At 44.7% G+C, this 20,414-nt stretch overlaps 1 protein-coding gene and 1 long non-coding RNA gene across 3 annotated transcripts in view; both read left to right on the top strand.

Annotated features, from left to right (window-relative positions):
• The window catches only part of LOC310754565, a 632,985-nt gene that overhangs the window by 320,595 nt on the left and 291,976 nt on the right, over positions 1-20,414 (top strand). The window lies entirely within an intron of this gene.
• Positions 1-20,414, top strand: part of AR (androgen receptor) — a 260,564-nt gene that overhangs the window by 144,171 nt on the left and 95,979 nt on the right. For both annotated transcript variants that reach the window (XM_083596370.1, XM_083596371.1), the window contains exon 3: positions 2,853-2,969. In XM_083596370.1, coding sequence (XP_083452496.1) covers positions 2,853-2,969 — 117 coding nt within the window. The remainder of the gene's footprint in view (positions 1-2,852; positions 2,970-20,414) is intronic.

Raw genomic sequence — 20,414 nt, 5'->3', positions numbered from 1 at the left:
CTGTTCTTCAAAAAGCTGAAGGCTCATTGGAGGCGCTCTCTCTCTCTCTCTCTCTCTCTCTCTCTCTCTCTCTCTCTCTCTCTGGAACTCCCTCCCACAGGAGGCAGTGATGGCCACCAACCTGGATGGCTGTAAAATTCATTAGACAAATTCATGGAGGAGAGGGCTACTGATGGCTACTATCCATGATGGCTAAGCTCTGTCTCCATAATTAGAGGCCTCTCTCAAATGCCTTTGATACCATCAACCATTACATCCTTCTGGACCATCTAGAGGAGCTGGGAGCTGGGGGCACTGTTATTCAGTGGTTCCACTCCTTCCTCCTGGGCCATGTCCAGAAAGAGGTGTTGGGGGATGAGTGTTCAGACCGCTGGGCTCTCACTTGTGGGGTGCCTCAGGGTTCTGTCCTCTCTCCCATGCTTTTTAATATCTATATGAAGCCGCTGGCGGCGGGGGACTCCCTGGTCCTGAATGAGGCAACTGTGCCCCTGAAGGACCAGGAGCACAGCCTGGGAGTCATTTTGAACTCACAGCTGTCCATGAAGGCGCAGGTCAATTCTGTGTCCAGGGCAACTGTCTACCGGCTCCATCTGGTATGCTGGCTGAGACCCTACCTGCCGGTGGACTGTCTTACAGGAGTAGTGCATGCTCTGGTTATCTCCCGCTTGGACTACAGCAATGCACTCTACGTGGGGCTACCTTTGAAGGTGACCCAGAAACTACAACTAATCCAGAATGCGGCAACTAGGCTGGTGAGTGGGAGCGGCCACTGAGACCATATAACACCGTTCCTGGAAGACCTAAATTGGCTCCCAGTGCATTTCTGAGCACAATTCAAAGTGTTGGTGCTGCCCTTTAAAGCCCTAAACAGCCTCAGCCCATTATACCTGAAGGAGTGTCTCTACCCCCATCATTCAGCCCAGACACTGAGGTCCAGCTCCAAAGACCTTCTGGCGGTTCCCTCACTGTGAGAAGTGAGGTTACAGGGAACCAGGCAGAGGGTCTTCTCGGTAGGGGTGCCCGCCTTGTGGAATGCCCTCCCATCAGATGTCAAGGAAATAAACAACTATCTGACTTATAGAAGACATCTGAAGGCAGCTCTGTTTAGGGAAGTTTTTCGGGTTTGATCTTTTATCGTGTTTTTAATATTCTGTTAGGAACCATGCAGAGTGGCTGCGGAAACCCAGCCAGATGGGCAGTGTATAAATAATAAATTATTATTATTATTATTATTATTATTATTATTATTATTATTATTATTAATGGTGAGTTGAGGCAATCCTTCTGGAAACTGCAAGAGTGGAGAGGGCTCTCATACTTGCTTGCAAGTTTCCCGTAACAGGCACCTGGTCAGCCACTGTGAGAAGAGGATGCTGAACTAGATGGGCCATTGGCTTCATCCAACAGGCTTTTATTGTATTCTCAGGGAAACCACAGGAGGCGAGAGTTGCTCCTGGGCTTGAATCCTGCTTGCTGGTTTCCCATAGGCATCTGGGTGAGCACTGGTAAACTAATCTCTAGTTGTTAAGGGCTTTATATACTAATAGTAACATATTGAGCGTGGCCAGGTAGCTACATGAACCATTTCCATCCCAGCTGTTCTAATAAGAACTGTTAACTTTTAAGAATTCATGCCTGTCCTTGCTTTTTCCCTTCTCCCTCCCAATCCCTTTTTCCTTTATGGTCATGTCTGGCACAGGCTGAAGGTTGTATTAAATGCGCCCCAGACTTTTAAAAATAAATAGCATGTGATTTTATTGTTTTAAACTAAAACCACTGCTGATGTGTGTGTTTGTTGTTTGTTGTAGTTTAGTCGTTTAGTCCTGTCCGACTCTTCGTGACCCCATGGACCAGAGCACGCCAGGCACTCCTGTCTTCCACTGCCTCCCGCAGTTTGCTCAAACTCATGCTGGTAGCTTCGAGAACACTGTCCAACCATCTCATCCTCTGTCGTCCCCTTCTCCTTGTGCCCTCCATCTTTCCCAACGTCAGGGTCTTTTCCAGAAAGACTTCTCTTCTTATGAGGTGGCCAAAGTACTGGAGCTTCAGCTTCAGGATCTGTCCTTCCAGTGAGCACTCAGGGCTGATTTCCTTAAGAATGGATAGGTTTGATCTTCTTGCAGTCCGTCGGACTCTCAAGAGTCTCCTACAGCACCATAATTCAAAAGCATCAATTCTTCGGCGATCAGCCTTCTTTATGGTCCAGCTCTCACTTCCATACATCACTACTGGGAAAACCATAGCTTTAACTATACGGACCTTCGTCGGCAAGGTGATGTCTCTGCTTTTTAAGATGCTGTCTAGGTTTCTCCCAAGAAGCAGGCGTCTTTTAATTTCGTAACTGCTGTCACCATCTGCCGTGATCATGGAGCCCAAGAAAGTAAAATCTCTCACTGCCTCCATTTCTTCCCCTTCTATTTGCCAGGAGGTGATGAGCCCAGTGGCCATGATCTTCGTTTTTTTGATGTGTGTGTTAATTTTTTTAAAAAAATGTATTTACTTTAGTCACCAGCTGGAAATGTGTAAAGTGAATGTTGATTTGTGTTGTTGTTTTATTATTACACCGCATTTTTAGTTTTACTTCAGTATCTTAAGCTTTAAAGCACAGCTTGCATAAATGATAGTTAATAATTTGCCCTGGCAAAAGAACATTTCGCCAGAGCTTGGGTGACCACCAGTCAAGGATTCTTTAGCTATAATGCAGGGGGTTGTACTAGATGGCCCTTGGGGACCTTTAAAACCCTACAATTGTATTATTTTAGCTTGTCGCTTTGAGTACTTGATGCTCTTTGTTTCTAGTAAGGGGAGGATTGCCACTTTGTATTCATGATATGCTCTCTTAATGATTTTAGGTAAACAGAAGTATCTCTGTGCCAGCCGAAATGACTGCACCATCGACAAGTTCCGAAGGAAAAACTGTCCCTCCTGCCGCCTTCGGAAATGCTATGAGGCTGGGATGACTCTCGGAGGTAATCCAGCTTCTGTTTATGAACCTTTGATTCTTTGCAGCATACCTGATTCACTTGCTATGTGTCATGTATCTAAATGAGGCTGGAGGCAGGTATGCGGGTAAGATCTCAGCTGTTGCAGTCATTCTCTTCACCCAGAAGCCTGCCACTGATAATGGATTAGATTAGTGCCCTTCTTCGCTGAGGTTTTGGCAAGCACCCCAGCCCTTGCTGAGTCAGGCAGGGACCTCTAGCCAAAACAAAACCCCAACCTGTGCTCCAAGGCCAGATCCAAAGCTAGATCCTCAAGAGATGATCCTCTGTGGTGCAGGAATGCAAGCTCGCAATCAAGGCAATCTGTTTTCATTTTTTTTAATTAAATGTTTATTAGTTTTCTACAAAAAGTTTTGTTGCAAGCAAGCAGTCATTACATTGTGGGTGGAGGGACTTCAACACATGTAATATAGCATGTAGGACATCTTGGGAAATTGTGCTTAGAGCTATAGAATGGGCACATTTTTTGAATTAAATAAACATAAATAATAACCAAATCAGATACTCTACCATGTCAAGAGAAATTTATCACTACATTCACCTTACATTCTAGCTTAATGTTTTAAGTAATTTTTTCATAGCCTGGAGGAGGTTCTTGGGCCTGTTCCTCTTTACCTACAAAGGAGATAAAGTCGGACTGAAGTGGTACTACATTATCCTATTTATTTAGGCACCTGGCGATGCTCCATTTGTATATTAATTTTTCTAGAAGGACACTATCCCAAACTTTTAAATGTAAATCTTTCCAGAAATGCACAAGAATCATTCTGGCTACCGCCAATAAATGCACAATCATTTTTTTATTATGTAAATTTAAGTTACCCTTATCAAAAATAAAAGTATCATGTGGGAGGTGGGGATAACATGGCAAGCATCTGCTTCTCACAACCTGAGAGCCAGAGAGGCAAATGTGGTTATTAGCAGAAGGTGTTGTCTATGAGAAATCTGTGAGACCTCTCTTAAGAAGGTCCTAGGCAGCAGATTTGTGGTGAAAAAGTTGTAGATTCTGGTATTTTCATGATCCTCTTAAAAGAGTTATCAGAGCAGCTTGCAACTATAAATAAGACATTCATTGTGCTTAGGGCTCTCCATCTGTCCTGCGTGGTGCTCAACACATAGGGACGTAAGAAGAGCCTGCTGGATCAGGCCAATGACACATCCAGTCCAGCATCCTCTTACAGTCACCTAACAGTTGCCCATGGGAAATCAGCAAGCAGGATAAAAGTGCAAGAGTCCCATGGTTTCCAGCAATTGATACTCAGAAGCATTACCTTCTCCAAATGTGGAGGCAAAGCATAGCTCTCATGGTTAGTAACCATTTATAGCCCTCTCCTCCATGAATTTGACCATGCTCTTCTTCCACAGTTGGAGGCAGCAATACTTCTGAATACCAGTTGCTGGAAACTGCAGGAGAGGAGAGGGCTCTTGTGCTCCAAACCTGCTTGTGGTTTTTCACAGCCATTTCATACTGCATCAATATCATCATCGAACTCTCCACTATGCTCCCAAGGCTTCTTGTTTCTGCTCCGCCATCACCAATTCAGATTCCATGAGCTTATACTGTATATGAGATTAATAATTTATTTGCCCCAACATGCATCACTTTACTCTTGTTTACAGTGAATTGTATCTGCCATTTTACCGCCCGCTCACTCACAGAGCTTGGTGGAATTAGTGAAGATGCAGGAGAGTTGGGATTTCAAGTGTGCCCTCCTGCAGGATGGATGGTCTATATCTAGATGACAATACTTCACCCTTCTCTTCGAGCTCCTGAACAGTTGTTGCCTCCCTCCCCAGCTGCTCAGCCCTCCCCAACCTCTGCTGAGACTCTCCAGGTGGGGTGGGGGTGTCAGGAACCTAACCTGGCCCTACCACTGAACCCAACCCCTCCACCTCACTTCTACCCGCCAAACTCTGGACAAGTGGTCTTTAAATTAAAATCAACATAGTACATTGGCAGCTTACATGTATTGAACGCGTGATTTCAGCCTTACACACTTGACAGACTGAAATATCACAAGTTAAATGAACAGAAGATGGAGAATGAGCATATTGTCAAGATCCACATTCTGTGGTCTAGTTTTGCCCTCTAGCAGAAGGTTTCCTGCTTGCTCACTCTTGGAAAAGATCCATAAGGCTGTTAATAATATAGATTAACTATGAAAGCAATCATAATAAGCAGAGCAGGAGTATCGCTCATTTTCTCAATGCCTCCTTCCCAAGAAAAGACCTGCTATGTTCCACACATGATGCTAGAAACAGGATTAGTGCAACAGAGAAAGACTCTGGAGTGGGGGGAGCAGGCAAGAAAAAACATGAGAGTGACGTTGGGGATTGGTATGGAAACCATGCAACTCTTTGGCTTGCCCTGCAGACTAACCCTCTTCATGGGTCTTCATTTGCCCCTAAAGACAGAGGCCTAAACTTGAGGTTTAGTCCCTTTCTTCTTCCTGCCATTAGCAAATCAGAGACATGCACACACCCTCTGGTCATAGCCGCACCATGCATTTAATGCACTGTAGTATCACTTTAACAGTCACATGGCTTCCCCCAAAGAATCCTGGGAGATTCAGTTTGCTATGGTCACCATCTTTGCAGGTCTACAGTACCTAGCCCTTTTAACAAACTACAGTTCCCAGGATTCTCTACGGTTGTTAAAAGTGGTCTAAGGGTGTTTTCTCTCAGAAAAAACCTCCCCATTCCTATAGAGGCTGTAGTTTATTCAGTAAGGAAGCCAAGCAAATGTGAGGCATCCTTTGAATTGTGCCTTCTTGATTGAGCCAGCCTAAGGCCCTCCAACTCCCTCCTCATGCAGAAAGAAATCCCAAAGGCTGCTTTTTAAAGCAGTTAATGATTTAACTTGTTAAGTCATAATAAATCCATGAGCAGCTCTTTGGAATGCTGACAGGAGTTTGGCTGGGAGGCAGTTGTTTCACTGTCACTTTTGAATGCTGTTGCTCCTGAGAACGTAAAGTAAAATATATTCTCCTTCCCTTTCTTCTTCTTCTTATCATAGAATTGTAGAGTTGGAAGTGAACCCCAAGTCATCTAGTCTAACTGCACAGCTAAAGAACCCCAGAAATATGGCCCTCCATATTCTTAGAAACCTCCAAGAAAGGAGAGTCCACCACCTTCCCAGAGACTCCATTCCACTGTCAAACAGCTTTTAACACCAAAAACTTATTCATAATGTTTAGTCAGAATCTCCCTTCTTGTCATTTGAATTCATTGGTTTGGGTCCTCCCCTCCAGAGCAGCAGAAAACAAGCTTGCTTCATCTTCCATGTGACAGCCCTTCAGGTATTTAAAGATGGCTCTCATGCAATCTCTCAGTATCTTCTTCAGACTAAATATTCCCAGCTCCCTCAACTGTTCCTCATTAAGCTTGGTTTCCAGATCATTTATCATCTTGGCCACTTTCCTCTGCACACCTTCCAGCTTGTCAATATCCTTCTGATATCATTTTCCTGTACAGTCATTTATTTTATCAACATTTGGCTGTTGTGAGAATAGCTGGTGTGTAGTTTAAGGTGTGAGATTGCACTGGGTTACAAACCAGCCTTTATTTGTTGTTGTCCAGTCACAGCCAGGAAAATCATCCATCACCTATCTGTCCCAATATCTGCGGCACCTAGCAGAGACTTATCTACACTTAATCTTTTAACCCGCTCTTTCCTTTCAAATTTTTTTATTCATTTTCACTTTTAACATTTATCATCATACATAAATCATAAGCATTTTACAAATAGGATTCTCAGAATCCCAGAACTTCCCTCCACCCCTCCATGGTTTCCCTAGATATTATTTTCAAACTGCATTGTATCATATTCTCCATATTTTCTTGAAACTCAATTTTTATCATAGTTCTCGCTTCATTACAAGTGTTTTCATAATCTTGCCAATGTTTTCAATTGTTTACAATGTTTTTTTCTTATTTTCCTGGTCATTTTTGCCAATTCGGCATAGTCCATCATCTTTATCTGCCATTCTTCTTTTGTAGGTAGAATGTCCTCCTTCCACCTTTGGGCAAGTAACTTCTGATCCGCTCTTTCCAGGCACAGGTCTGCGCTTAAAAGCTTGGACCCCAGAGCTTTCCCTGTAAAAACCCACTCTTTATTACTCTGTCAGTTTGGGTTTTCAACAGTTTGCTGTTTTCCCCAATTGAGCTTTAAAAGGTGAGTTTTCATGGGGAAAGCTCCAGAGCAAAAAAGGAAAAAAGGCGCTTGGACATGGAGCTTTAAAGCATAGACCTTGTCTGCAAAGAGCAGAGGAAAGGAAAGTGTGGATAAGCCCTCTGAGTGCATTAACACAGCAGTTCATTGCATTTCCTCAATGTTTCTCTAGCTGTTAATGTCTGCATTATGTTTGAGCTTTCAAGCCACTTCTGGAAATCTAGTGGAATATGGTGATAGTTTAGCGCACATTTTTGTATTAATTGCTTCCAAGAAAAATCCATTTGGTACCTCACTGACTCAGAAAATTGTGGGAGAAAGGTGATGAGATTTGGGGCAGTATATCTAGTGGAATATGATGGAAATGCGGTGCTCATTTCTGAGCTAATTGTTTCTGGGAAAAGCTGTGGGAGAAAAATGACAAGATTGGGGGAGGTATACCACCATACAGTTCTTCCCTATTGTTTTCATGGGGGAATAGAAGCATGCATGCATGGAAAGGGGAGAGAGGAGCGATGTTGTCCAATGACATTTGTTATTGAGCCACACCACACCCAACTGCTGTGAATGAAATTTAGTACCACATGCCAGCAGATCAGTCAAGAAGCCATTGTATCATAATGCTACAGGAGGAGGAGGAGGAGGAGGAGGAGGAGGAGGAGGAGTTTGGATTTGATATCCCGCCTTTCACTCCTCTTCAGGAGTCTCAAAGTGGCTAACATTCTCCTTTCCCTTCCTCCCCCACAACAAACACTCTGTGAGGTGAGTGGGGCTGAGAGACTTCAGAGAAGTGTGACTAGCCCAAGGTCACCCAGCAGCTGCATGAAGACGCGAACCCGGTTCCCCAGATTACGAGACTACCGCTCTTAACCACTACACCACACTGGCTCTCAGTGTGCTGCAGGTGCTGCAGGAATGCAAAGGGAACATTCTCCCCTTCCAACATCATATCAAGAACAGTCCTCAAATCAAATGAATGCTTTCCTCTGCAGGATAGCTTTCCTGTCCCTGAAATGAGACAAAAGAGTAACAGGAGCTATTAACCAAAAACCACAGTACACAATCAACCTTAAACAAGCTCAGAGACAATTGCTGAAGGTTCATGTCTGTTTCATAGACACAATGCAGGCACACCTTAAAATTCTAATCTAATCTAAGATAATCTTTCCCACATATCTCAGGCACTGCAAGTATGGGGACATACATTTGCCATTTCCCCTGTGGATAATTCCTTGTATTATTTGGCTGTTGCCTTCACCTGCCTTCAGAGATGCAGTCCTTAAAACCCTGCCTTTCATGGATTGGGCAACTTTTTGGAAAGAGGAAATTATGATGCTTAACTCCATGTTCTATTTCTGTGAATAGCTTGAAAGCCCGTCGTGATACATCACCATGCATGAAATGGTCTCACATGTTCTGACCCTTTCACTGAGTCATCTTTTTCTAAGAGTCTTCTTCTAAGAAAGTTTCCCCCTGAAAGTTTCAGGGCCATCATGGCGTCACATAAGGCCTTTAAAAAAACCACTCTCACATAATTTCTCTGTTTCTTTCCCAGTTCTTCTGACTCCTTAAACTGATTCTCCACCTCCTAGCTGCAAGGAGGTCTAGCTAATTATAGCCATAGAGTTGGAAGAGACCCCCAAAGGTCATCTAGTCCAACTGTCTGCAAAGCAGGGAGCATGACTCAAGAATCCCTAACAACAGGCTTTTCTTAAGTAAAAGCCAGTGAAGGAATATGATATTTGCATGTAATCTGTAATTGTGGTTCTCATACCTATTTATTATACATATACAAAGAGCAACTCATTGAAATATTAGCCTTTCTCTGTCTTTGGTTGACTCACGATCTCTGGGGCTTTCTTCACCAGCTGTCAAGGAGAGTCTGTGGGCATTACTGTCTCATTTGAGTCATTAAATATATCCAGACTGCAGTGGATTTTCTTTTTTAGAACACGATTAGTGTGTGTTAATCCTACCCACGAATCAGGGATAATCATCCTGCTTTGTGGTGGTGTTCTGTAGCATAAATATTGACACTAAAGATGTACAATATCCTGGCAAGGGATATTCCCTTGGTTCTTGTTAGGCAGAGAACAAATTGGGTAAATATGGCATGGTAAATCTCCCAGCACATTAGCAACAAAACCTGTTGGGATAAGCACTTGCACTTGCCTCCAGTTTGTTCCTAATGGAAAAGCCAGAATCATAGGGTTGTAGAGTTGGAAGGAACTCTCAAGGATCATCTCGTCAAATCCCTTGCACCGGGGGATTCACAGCAAAAGATTCCCTGGCAGATAGACATCCCACCTCTGCTTAAAAACTTCCAGTGAAGGAGAGTCCACTACAGTGGTACCTCGGGTTAAGAACTTAATTCGTTCTGAAGGTCTGTTCTTAACCTAAAACTGTTCTTAACCTGAGGTACCACTTTAGCTAATGGGGCCTCCTGCTGCCACCGCGCCGCCGCTGCACGGTTTCTGTTCTTATGCTGAAGCAAAGTTCTTAACCCGAGGTACTATTTCTGGGTTAGTGGAGTCTGTAACCTGAAGCGTCTGTAACCTGAAGCGTCTGTAACCCGAGGTACCACTGTACCTTCCAAAGGAAGCTCTTACTGTCAGAAAGTTCTTCCTGGTGTTTAGTCAGAATCTCCTTTCTTGTAACTTGAATTCATTGTTTCAGGTCCTGTCCTCTGGAGCAGGAAAAAATAGGTTTACTCCATCCTCCATGTGACAAACTTTTAGATATTTGAAGATGGCTATCATATCTCTTTTCAGTCTCCTCTTTTCCAGGCTAAACATACTGAGCTCCCTCCAAAGTTCCTCATAAGGCTTGGTTTCCAGACCCTTGGTCATCCCACTCTGCACACATTCCAGCTGTCAATATCCATCTTAAATTGTGGTGCCCAGAAATGAACACAGTACTCCAGGTGAAGTCTGACCAAGGCAGAATAGAGCAGTACTATTACTTCCCTTGAACTTCATTGGAGGGCATTGTACTAGAGCTGTCCCTTCCAACTGTGTAATTGTCCCTTCCAACTCTACAACTATACTGCTGTTAAAGCAGCCTACAATTGCAGTCTTGAGAGAACTAAACTTTGTCACTTCGATATCTGCTCCAACTTCTCTTTCCCCACATATTGACCCTCCTTTCCTTATGAACTGACTGCCAGAATTCCTTTTGTGTGAGATCAAGGCCTTCTCTAGTATTTCATTCATTTGTGAGAAAAAATGAATGCAGCATATTGAGGAATGCTGGATTTTGTCTCGTTAATTTGATTTTGCAGTTTCAAAAGCATCAGAAGTTTTAGCTTATAGAGCCACATTAACAAGAACCACAGCCTGTTATGTGAACCAATTAATTGATATCATTCAACTTTTCTATGTCAGTTACAATTAGCATTAGCTGACTTGACAAAATTTTATAAAATTATGCATAGCCTGGAAAAAGTGAACAGAAAAATGTTTTCCTGCCTCTCTTGTAACTATAGAACATATGGACATCCAAGGAAGCTGAACTTTGGAAGATTCAGGACAGATAATAGAATCATAGACTCATAGAATTGAAAGGGACCCCAAGGTTCATCTGTTGCAACCCCCTGCAATACAGGAATCTCAACACACAGTGCCCCATCCAATCTGAAACCATACTGGATCCTGCTTACATTTGCAATGTGCTAGCACCATTAAAAGGAAGTTCTTCTTCACATGGCACATAGTTAAACTAAGGAACTCACTGCTGCAGGAGGCAGTGATAGCGACCAACCTGGATGGCTTTAAAAGAGGATCAGACAAATTCATGGAGGAACAGAGGGCTACCGAAGGCATTCATGCTTATGAATAACAGTTGCTGGAAACCACAGGAGATGAGAGCCCTCTTGTGCTCAGGTCCTGCTTGCAGGTTTCCCATAATGGGCATCTGGTTGGCCATTGTGAGAACAGAATGCTAAACTAGATAGGCTGTTAGCCTGATCTAGCAGGCTCTTCTGCTTTTATGATCCCAGCTGTTGGGCACACCCAAGCTAAACTGATGATTTGATTGATTTTCTCCAGATACATATGGGTTCATGGTCTTGTCATGTTTTGCATGGCTGTTTACTCTTCTAGCCAGCCTGGCCTAGGTGAGCAGGAACCCTCTCAGATCTCTTAGGAGAGCAGGAAGCAACAGGAAAGATTTTCCTTCAGCCTTTGAGCTGGGGCTGCTCCCAGTGGACACCCCTCTAGGAAAGAGTGACTGTGGAGGAGTGGTGCTCCTCTGGCTCCTCCTCCTCAAATAAGACCAGCTAGTCAATAAGAAAAATTAACAAACAATAATGTGGCATCTGCAGCAGGTCCAGTTCTGCTTATCAATACAGTCAAGTGGGTGTATATGGTTTATGGTGATCTCGTTGGTAAACTGGTCCCTAGACGTTAATGGCTTGGCAGACCACTTCTGTGCTACAAAGAAGTTTTCAAACTTGACATGAAGGCTGGCAACATCAACCCTGCCATGTGGGAATCCTTTGCAGATGACCACAGTGCCTGGAGACAGACAGTCAGATAGTGTATCTACAGCAGTGACCAGAGGAGGAATGACCGCTGGAAAAAGCGCAGAGAGAAGAAACACCATGGTGCATCTCTAACATTGAAACTAGATGCCTTCATCTTCCCCACCTACAACAAATCATGTCTCTCCCATATCAGCCCCAAAGGAGCACTCCTCCATTGTCTTCCAAGACAGACAGATGCCAATAAATACATATTAATACTAACACCTTGAACTTGGCCTGGGAACAAATGGGCTGCCAGTGCAGATCTCTAAGCACATGTGTCATATGCCAGCAAGGCCTCAATCCTGTCAGCAATTGTGCTGCAGCTGATCCGCTGCTTTCCTCCTTCTTGTAGCCTTCAGCTCACAACATCAGATCACCAAGATGCTTTCTGGAGGTTCTATGGATGCAAATGTTTCTGTGGCTCAGGGGCATTGACCACAAGTTGTAAGGAATCCAAAGGATCTTGTAGTCCAACCCCCTGTTATTCTTGTGAACATATCCCTCCCACAAATGTGTCAGAGGGATAACATGAAAGCAGGCTACAGTTCATTTTTAAAAGTGTACACCAGTGGTTTCCAATATGGGCAAAACTTCGCCCCCCCCCCCCGGGGGGGGGAGTAGTGGGATTACCTAAGGGGAGGTGCTAAGATGTAGGGGGGAGTGGCAGGACAGTGCTGCAGGTTTGAGTCACTTTCATACTTTGAAAAGCTGACATTATGGATCAACTCCATCAGTTTTGCTGAATTAATTAAACTAATTAATTTGTTCTTGAGTAAATGTGCAATTAATCGTTACAGTTTTCAATTTTACTTTGCTGTTACCTTCCTGTGTGGGTTGTGCAAACCACTATTCTGAACAGTGCTTTTATAGAGTAGGCAGCACAGGATATGAGTGTAGATTTTGCTTCTGTCCTTCCTGAAGTCTTCCTGCCATCACTGCTGCCCCAGTATGCCCATGAAAGTGTTGCCATTCCGCCAGTCCTGGAGCACTTCAGAAGGGGACAGTCAGTGGGGCAGAATAAAGCCTGTCTCGTCAGCTATGTGAGCAAGCGGAATTAATTGGTAAATACACCCAAATTACCAAAATGTGTTTCTCCTGCGAGGCCTGTGCAAACAGCATTTGCAGCATCACATGTGATATGTTTTTAAGCGAGGGAGAGAAAGGTGAGTTCATGTCCCCATTGCTTGCAGGAGCCAGAATGCTGGCAAGGGAGGTGCAGAGCCATGAGGGTTTCTGATGTAGCTGCTGGGCTTGGCTTAAGCTATTTCCAGGTCACCCTGCTCCTCCTGTGCAATTCACAACCAGCTGTCATTTGCAGAGAGAACGGAGGAACATTTTGCAGGGTCCTTCTGTGCTATTGCTGCAGCTCCCTTTCTTCTGCTGTGTTTCAGGAGCTCATGGAGGCAAAGACCCAGTTGCCTTTAACCTCTTAAACTGGACCACCCAGTAGGAATTGCTGGTTGCACTCTGGGAATTTTTTTCAACAGAGCCAGGAATGAATCTGTGTCTGGTTCTGCCAAAATTGGAGTTTGAGATCATGTTCCTGGGCAAAAATGCTGAAATTGTCTCTAGAGACCTTGCCATTCCCAGGTCCTCCAGGATAATTTGCAGGAAGGATATTGGAAGGGGCAGGCCCTGGGCCTGCCGCAGAAAGTGGGGCCTGAAGCCTGACTGGAAGGGGTCCAAATGGTCTGCATCCTCCAGACAGGCCTGGAGCTGTTCCACAACCACCTGCCCAGGAATGGAAGATTAGAAACTGGACGATAATTGACCACAATGGCCAGGTCCAATGGCTTTTTAAAGAAGTGATTTAATAACCGCTTCTTTAAGGGGTTCCAGGATGACTCCCCGACAGAGGAAAGCATTCACCCCTCCACAGAGCCCATTACCTAGCCCTATTTTATGAGTCAGGATGGGCAAGGATCAAACAGACAAGTGGTTGGTTTCACTCACCCAAGCAGCCTCATAGGTAACATATTGAAATTAATGCCATACAACTTGACTAGACAGAGCACTAGTCCTTTCCTGCCCCTTCTACCGTGGTTGAGTCTACCTCTTTCCAAATTTGAATGATTTTGTCTACAAAAAACTTTGCAAAATCATTGAGTCCTTACTGGACTCCAGTGGTGAAGGTAGTTCTATAAACTATCTGAAAGAATCTCCTGGAACTGTTTTCAACAGATGCGCTAGAGGCAATCACTAGCACCACTAGGTAGGCTCAAGGTTGAGCTATTGCCCCTCCTCAGTAATTACATTATCTGATCCTCATGCAACTTTTCCTGCTGCCCATGATCACTGAGATTGGGTGTCCCAATGCATTCCCCCTGGTGGTACCTGCCCCAGCCATTATGTTGGCTAGGGCCCAGTCCTGAGTCTGCACTGACCCTCTTCCCTTATAATGAATAAGTCAGACAGAACTAAACTATTTAAAAAGTTTGTGCATACTTGAAAGGGAGCTTACAACATCTCTGATGCGTTTGGGCAGAGGTCCTCAAACATTTTAAACGGGGCCAGTTCACTGTCCCTCAGACACTGTTGGGGGCCGGACTATAGTTTGAAAAAAATATGAACGAGTTCCTATGCACACTGCACATATTTTATTTGTAGTGCACAAAAAACAGGAAAAACAATACAATATTTAAAATGAAGAATGATTTTAATCAACATAAGCTTATAAGTATTTCAATGGGAAGTATGGGCCTGCTTTTGGCTAATGAGATGGTCAATATCCGGTTCCGTATTTGTCACTTCTAGTCGTAGCAAGCGATGCAAGTATTCATCAGCTAGTCTGAATCTGGTTGGAGATTTCAGATGTTTCATTCAGGAGAAAGTCTGTTCACAGACATAGGTGCTGCCAAAGTTGGTTGCGCTCCAATGTCAGCGTAGTTAGTGGGGCATCTTTCCACATTACACGTTTTGGGATAAGCTGTTTAATGCAACATTTGTGCATCAAAATAAGTGCAACCCCTTGCCCTTCATTATGGTCACTATTAGATCCTGCATTTCCATGCACTGAAAAGATTTGCATTCAGAAGGCTGACAGCTGCATGTTGGGCAAAAATGCGTGCTGTATTTGCATGCATGGATGTGCACTGTGATGCAAAGAGCGGAACCTGTTATCTTTCTGCCTGTTCTGCAGTAGTTAAAAGAGAAAGCAAGCCAAGGGAGGGGAGAGATGATTTGCAACCCTCTGTCATATGAGAGCAGCCTCTTGGCGCCTCCAGGTGACTGAACTATTGTTGTCCACAGGAGGCAAGTTCTTTAAATAATGGAGATTGGAATAATCAATAAGTGACACTTCCAGATATTTCTTTGGGAGTATCACAGGCTGCTCAAAGCAAAGCAGAGCAATCCTATATATATCCACTGAATTCAGCGAGGCTTCTTCCCAGATAAGTGAGTATTGGAGCTTTAAGAGTCTCATTTGATGTAATGATGATGATGATGATAATAATAATTTATTATTTGTACCCCCCCCCCCAATCTGGCTGGGTTTCCCCAGCCATTCTGGGCGACTTCCAACAAAAGATTAAAAATACATTAAAAAATTTGAAGGCTGCAATCCTACAGGCACTTACTCAGCAATGGGACTTACTTCCGAGTAGACATGATTAGGATCCCCAAATCTGGGCCATGCCTTTATTAGGACCACACTGAAATGTGGGAGAATCCTGCATCATCCAGGCCTTTCCTCGCGTGGATCTCCTCCCGCTCCCCCGCCACTACCCACCCCCACCGGGCAAGGCACAACTTACTGCATGGAGGTGTGGGCGCACACAACTCCTCGGCGTGCAGGCAGCGGGGCAGGCGCCCAATAGCCTCCCTTGCACCAGGTTGGGTGCATCAGGAAATCAGGATGGCGACAGCGCTGGCGATTGGAGGTGCGGGCAGGAGCCCCACAGATGCTGCCCAGCCAGGTGCCCGCCCGCAGCTGCAGCGGCAGCGCAGCACCGCTATAAGAGTACCTGGAGACACGCAGCCTGCCCTCACTGCCTGTTCGCCCTGTCCCTCGCCTGTGCCTCCAGACGCAGGTGCATGCAAGCCTTCTGGAGCCTTGCCGCCTCGTCCATACTTGCGCCATCTGCCTCGTCCAAGAGACTGCCACTGTTAGACAGCAGCAGGTTCTGCAGTTGCTGGGCAGGCCAGGTCCAGGACCCTGGCGGGCCGGATACGGCCCACAGGCCTTAGTTTGAAGACCTCTGCGTTTGGGCCTTGCTCATATGTAAGGCTTAAGTCCATGGCTAACGTGCCCTGACCTAAAATGCTGGCCTGTTTATCTGTCGGGAGATTCAAGTCACATAAAATGATGCAGTCCATCATTAAACTATGGAACTCCCTCCCACAGGAGGCTGTGATAGCCACCAACCTGGGTGGCTTTAGAAGAGCATAAGACAGATTTGTGGAGGAAAGGGCTATCAATGCCTGTTTGCAAAGGTGGCTATGCTCTGCCTCCATGGTCAGGTGTGGTGATGCTTCTCAATATCAGTTGCTAGAAAACGCAGGAGTGGAGAGTGCATTTGTGCTCAAGTCCTGCTTGCAGGTTTCCCACAGGCATTTGAGTGGCTACCATGAGAACAGGATGCTAGACTAGATGGGCTAGACTAGATCCTGCAGGCTCCTCTTAGGTTCTTATGAAGCTGCACAAGATGAGCCCACCTTGATCTTATCCAGTTCTTAAGATCTCTGGCTTTCCTCCCCTACATTACAAAGCACATTACCAAATTGAACTTAGCATCCAATGACTTTCAGAGAAAGCACAGCAGGTGGAACCCTGAGGTTGCATACCTTCATAAACTGTATAGAGCCAGGGTATGTTTTTACATATTCTGTATTTTTAAGATTTGTGGCTTGCATTTCAGGAAGCATTCCTTCCTTTTGTTTAAAGCCCTTGTTAATCCAGCACCACTTAATGAAAAAATCCTTCTGTTTCTCCCCACCCCCACCAGATAGAAGTGTGTCTGCTATGTAGGCAGCAACATCCTTTCATGAAAATATTTTTTCTGCAGGTTTTCTAAACTTCCTGCCAATTTGGCATCAAGGTTCTGCATATTTGGTTTTTTGGAGGGGGGCAAAACTTAACACATTCTCAGGTTCTTTTTGAAGCTGTTTGCTGGGCTTTGTTTGATTTCAACAAGTAGCCACTTTGAGACCTATTAAGGAGCTAAATTTTCATGTTAGGAAAAAAGCAACCAGGATCAGTGTGCCAATAGAACCTGTCTTCCACCTCATTTTCTGCCTCAAAGGGTCTTTTTATATTTTTGAAAACTGTTATTTTCAGAGCAATTCCTGATGAATCATTCATTGCAGCTCTTAGTTTTCGTCTGATGCTGCTGTGTGGGGGATCAGAATGTTACCCCAAAGCCAAACGGACAAAAAAATGGACTGCAATGAAAGAACAGCTAACAGCTGGTGAAAGAGAGTAGCCAGTTTGTCTAACTACCAGCATAATAGGAATGAGGCACTGGCAATCACGAAGCACGGCCCAGAATGAGGTGTCATAGCCTCCATTAGGACCTGGTAGACGCACGCAAACTTACGCCTGTTTCAAAATGCTCTTTGCCCCTCTGATAAATAATGCACTATAGGATTCTGTACTATAATTACTATACCGTGTGATTGCATCTTGCACACATTTAACTTGTGCAGTTTCAACTTTACATGGTTGGAGGCTAACTGGTTGAAATACTGCAATTTAAATGCAAGCAAGGCAGAGAGCTTAAAAGCTCTTTTTGCACTAGTTTTTCCCAGCTCAAACAAAGCTTGATAGCTGTCTACTTTGCTTTACACTAAAAAGGATATACCAAGAACTCAGGCCACAAGTTTCAATATAAGGAATAATTCCTACTCGAGAGTTGAACAGAAAAACGTATATATTCTGCTAAGAATAACAGTTTGAAGCTGATAGTAGATTTAAACACAACGTGTAAGTACGATAGTTTTAAGGTAAAACGTGTATTTCCAACAAGAACTCCAATTTCTTTAATGCTTTGCTTTACAGGCAAGGTTTTCATGGCCCACTAATTCTTCGAAAGCTCTTGGAAGATCTCATGGGGCTGTCCTAGTTCTCGTGAGATGTCACACAAGCATCTTTACTCTTTTAGAGCTGGTGCGCTGAGCAGGCCTTACCCGATAAGCAAAACCCAGCACGAAAATAGCTTTTGAGCTCTCTGCCTTATTTGGTGTTTGTGTGTGTGCATGCACAGTGGCAGGACAAAGCCCTCTTGGTGCACCAGCTCCAGAAAGCTAGGGGTACAGATTAAGTATACATGTTTTTGCAAGGGAACCCTTGGACCCAAACACCCATGTAAGACACAGTTGTACTATACTATACTCTAGGACAGCCTTTTTTAACCTTGGGCCCCCAAATGTTATTGAACTACAACTCATCCCTGACCTGCTAGTTTGGAGTGATGGAAGTTGTAGTCCAACAACATCTGGGGACCCAATATCAAGAAAAGCTGCTCTAGGATGTCCACTGCAATTCTCAAGTAGTCAGCTGATGGAAAAATAAGCTGTTTTGCTGGCTTCCAATCTCAGAGCAGTGATTGTGTTTGTGTAGTTATTTCCCCCATTAACTTCTAAACACATCTGTCCTCCCAACATGTCACTCTCAGCACATGCCTTACCACTGGTGTGCCCAACTACTCTGCTTTTATAGCAGCCAGCGCTGCTTTTGCAAAACTTGTGGTAATGAAGCTCAGCAATGGAGAGAGTGATCATGGAAGAAAAAATGCTTTGCTCATGCATCAGGTTTCAGAAGTGAAATGAGGAAGGGGAGGGGGGAACCCCAAAGCAACAGAAGCATTCAGGGGGTTTTTCCCAGCCCATTCTCAGATTGGCTTGCAAGGTCTGCCTCGAGAATCAGTTTCACTGGCAGCCAGGTAGGAATGAGCCTGGAATGGTGACGACCAGATGCCAGCAGGTGGTTCTACCTTTGAGCTTCCTCACATGTCAAGTGTGTTAAGGTGGAAAACATATATCATCAGGTGTTCCAATTAATGGGCTGTTAAGAACAATCAGCTGTTTCAAATTTGCAAGTAAATAGCCTTGCAAGGTGAGCATTAAGTGGCATTCTGGGACTATATCGTTCTTGTCCCCATCAGGTACTCAATTACACCAGCTGCATTTACAAGGCATAAGTGACCTTTGGTATTTCCTACTGGTTCAGGCTCAAGGGTGTCAAAGCTAAAATGGTTTACAGATGAACCCAGGTGGCTGGTCCTTAGCGGAGGGAGGGGGAGCAAAGTTGAGCAGAAGGTGACACCTCCCCACTCCACATCTCCTCAGTGATGCAACACAGGGCTTTCCAATATGGAAGAACAGAAGAGGTTGCTGGATCAGGCCAGTGGCCCATCTGGCCCAGTATCTTGTCCCCACAGGGGCCAACCAGATGCCTGTGGGAAACCAGAAACAGGGCATGAGTGCAAAAGCCCTCTGCTCTCCTGTGGTTTCCAGGAACTGGTATTCAGAAGCAATACATCCACAGACCATGGAGGCAGAGCATAACCATGATGCCTAGTAGCCACTGATAGCCCTCTCCTCCTCCATGAATTTATCTAGTCCTCTTTTAAAGCCATCTAGGTTGGTGGCCATTGCTGCCTCCTGTGGGAGGGAGTTGCACATTTGACAATGTGGACTTTCTTTTATCTGCCCTGAATCTCACAACATTCAGCTCCATTGGATGTCCACAGGTTCTAGCATTATGAGAAAGGGAGACAAACAGCTGCGCTGATTCCCAGTTCATTTCCGAACTTAATTTAAGGGGCTCATGCTAAGGTTTAAAGCCCAATGAAAGACTGCTTCCTTTCCTACAGACCCCCCTCAGATGCCAAGACTGGTTGTTCCACTGCCTTCAGAAGCTCAAGGGGTGCAGCCAAGGAGAGGGCCTTCTTTGTGGCAGCCCCTAAGTTGCAGAACTCCCTCTCCAGAGAGGTGTGTCTGCTACTTCATCTATACTGCTTCTGGTGAATGCTGAATACACATTTCTTTAAACTCTAGCCTTTGGCACCTGGTGTGTATATTTTTAGGGCCCACCTTATCTCTGACTTTGTTTTAAACTGTTTTTAACACACTGTTTTGATTGTTGCAACCTGCCCTGGAACCTGAGAGTGAAGGGCAAGTCATAACTGTTGCTGCAAGGGGGGAAAGATAGGTATATAAGGAGAATTCCTGGGTGCCAAAGTCCAAGTTTGGGGCAATTGCTCTTTGATGAGAGAACCCCAGCAGGGATTTAAAATCACAAAATATGCAGCAAAGTTAAGCATGGAAGTATGAACTGTTAGGCTTTTGAAATATGCCCTGTGATATCCAAAATGTCTCTTTTCCCCTAGCATAGAAATAGAGCACCCATTTTGTAGCTTTAAAATGGTTTACTTGCAAACTCTCCAGAGGTCACATTCATGTGCTTTTCCATACAGCATTCTGAAAAAGTTTCATAGGCAGTACAACTTGGCTTAATTACAGTAGCAGAAGTTCCTAAATTATTGGTATAGGACAGGGGTCAGCAAACTTTTTCTGCGGAGGGCCAGTCCCTCAGAACTTGTGGCAGGCCGGACGACAAGTGAGAGCATGTGCACACCCCCTCCTTTCTTCCCTCCTTCCCTTGGAGACAGAGCGGCTGAGATACCTCCACTCACTGCATTCAGATGGAGCGGGCTGGGCTGGGGAGGGGGTGCTGGGTCTCAGCTTGCACGGAGGGGCCGCAGCCACTCCCTGG

This window comes from Podarcis filfolensis (assembly GCF_964270895.1).
Source record: "Podarcis filfolensis genome assembly, chromosome: Z".
In the NCBI taxonomy this organism is placed as follows: domain Eukaryota; kingdom Metazoa; phylum Chordata; class Lepidosauria; order Squamata; family Lacertidae; genus Podarcis; species Podarcis filfolensis.
This window is presented reverse-complemented; position numbering and strand designations above follow the sequence as displayed.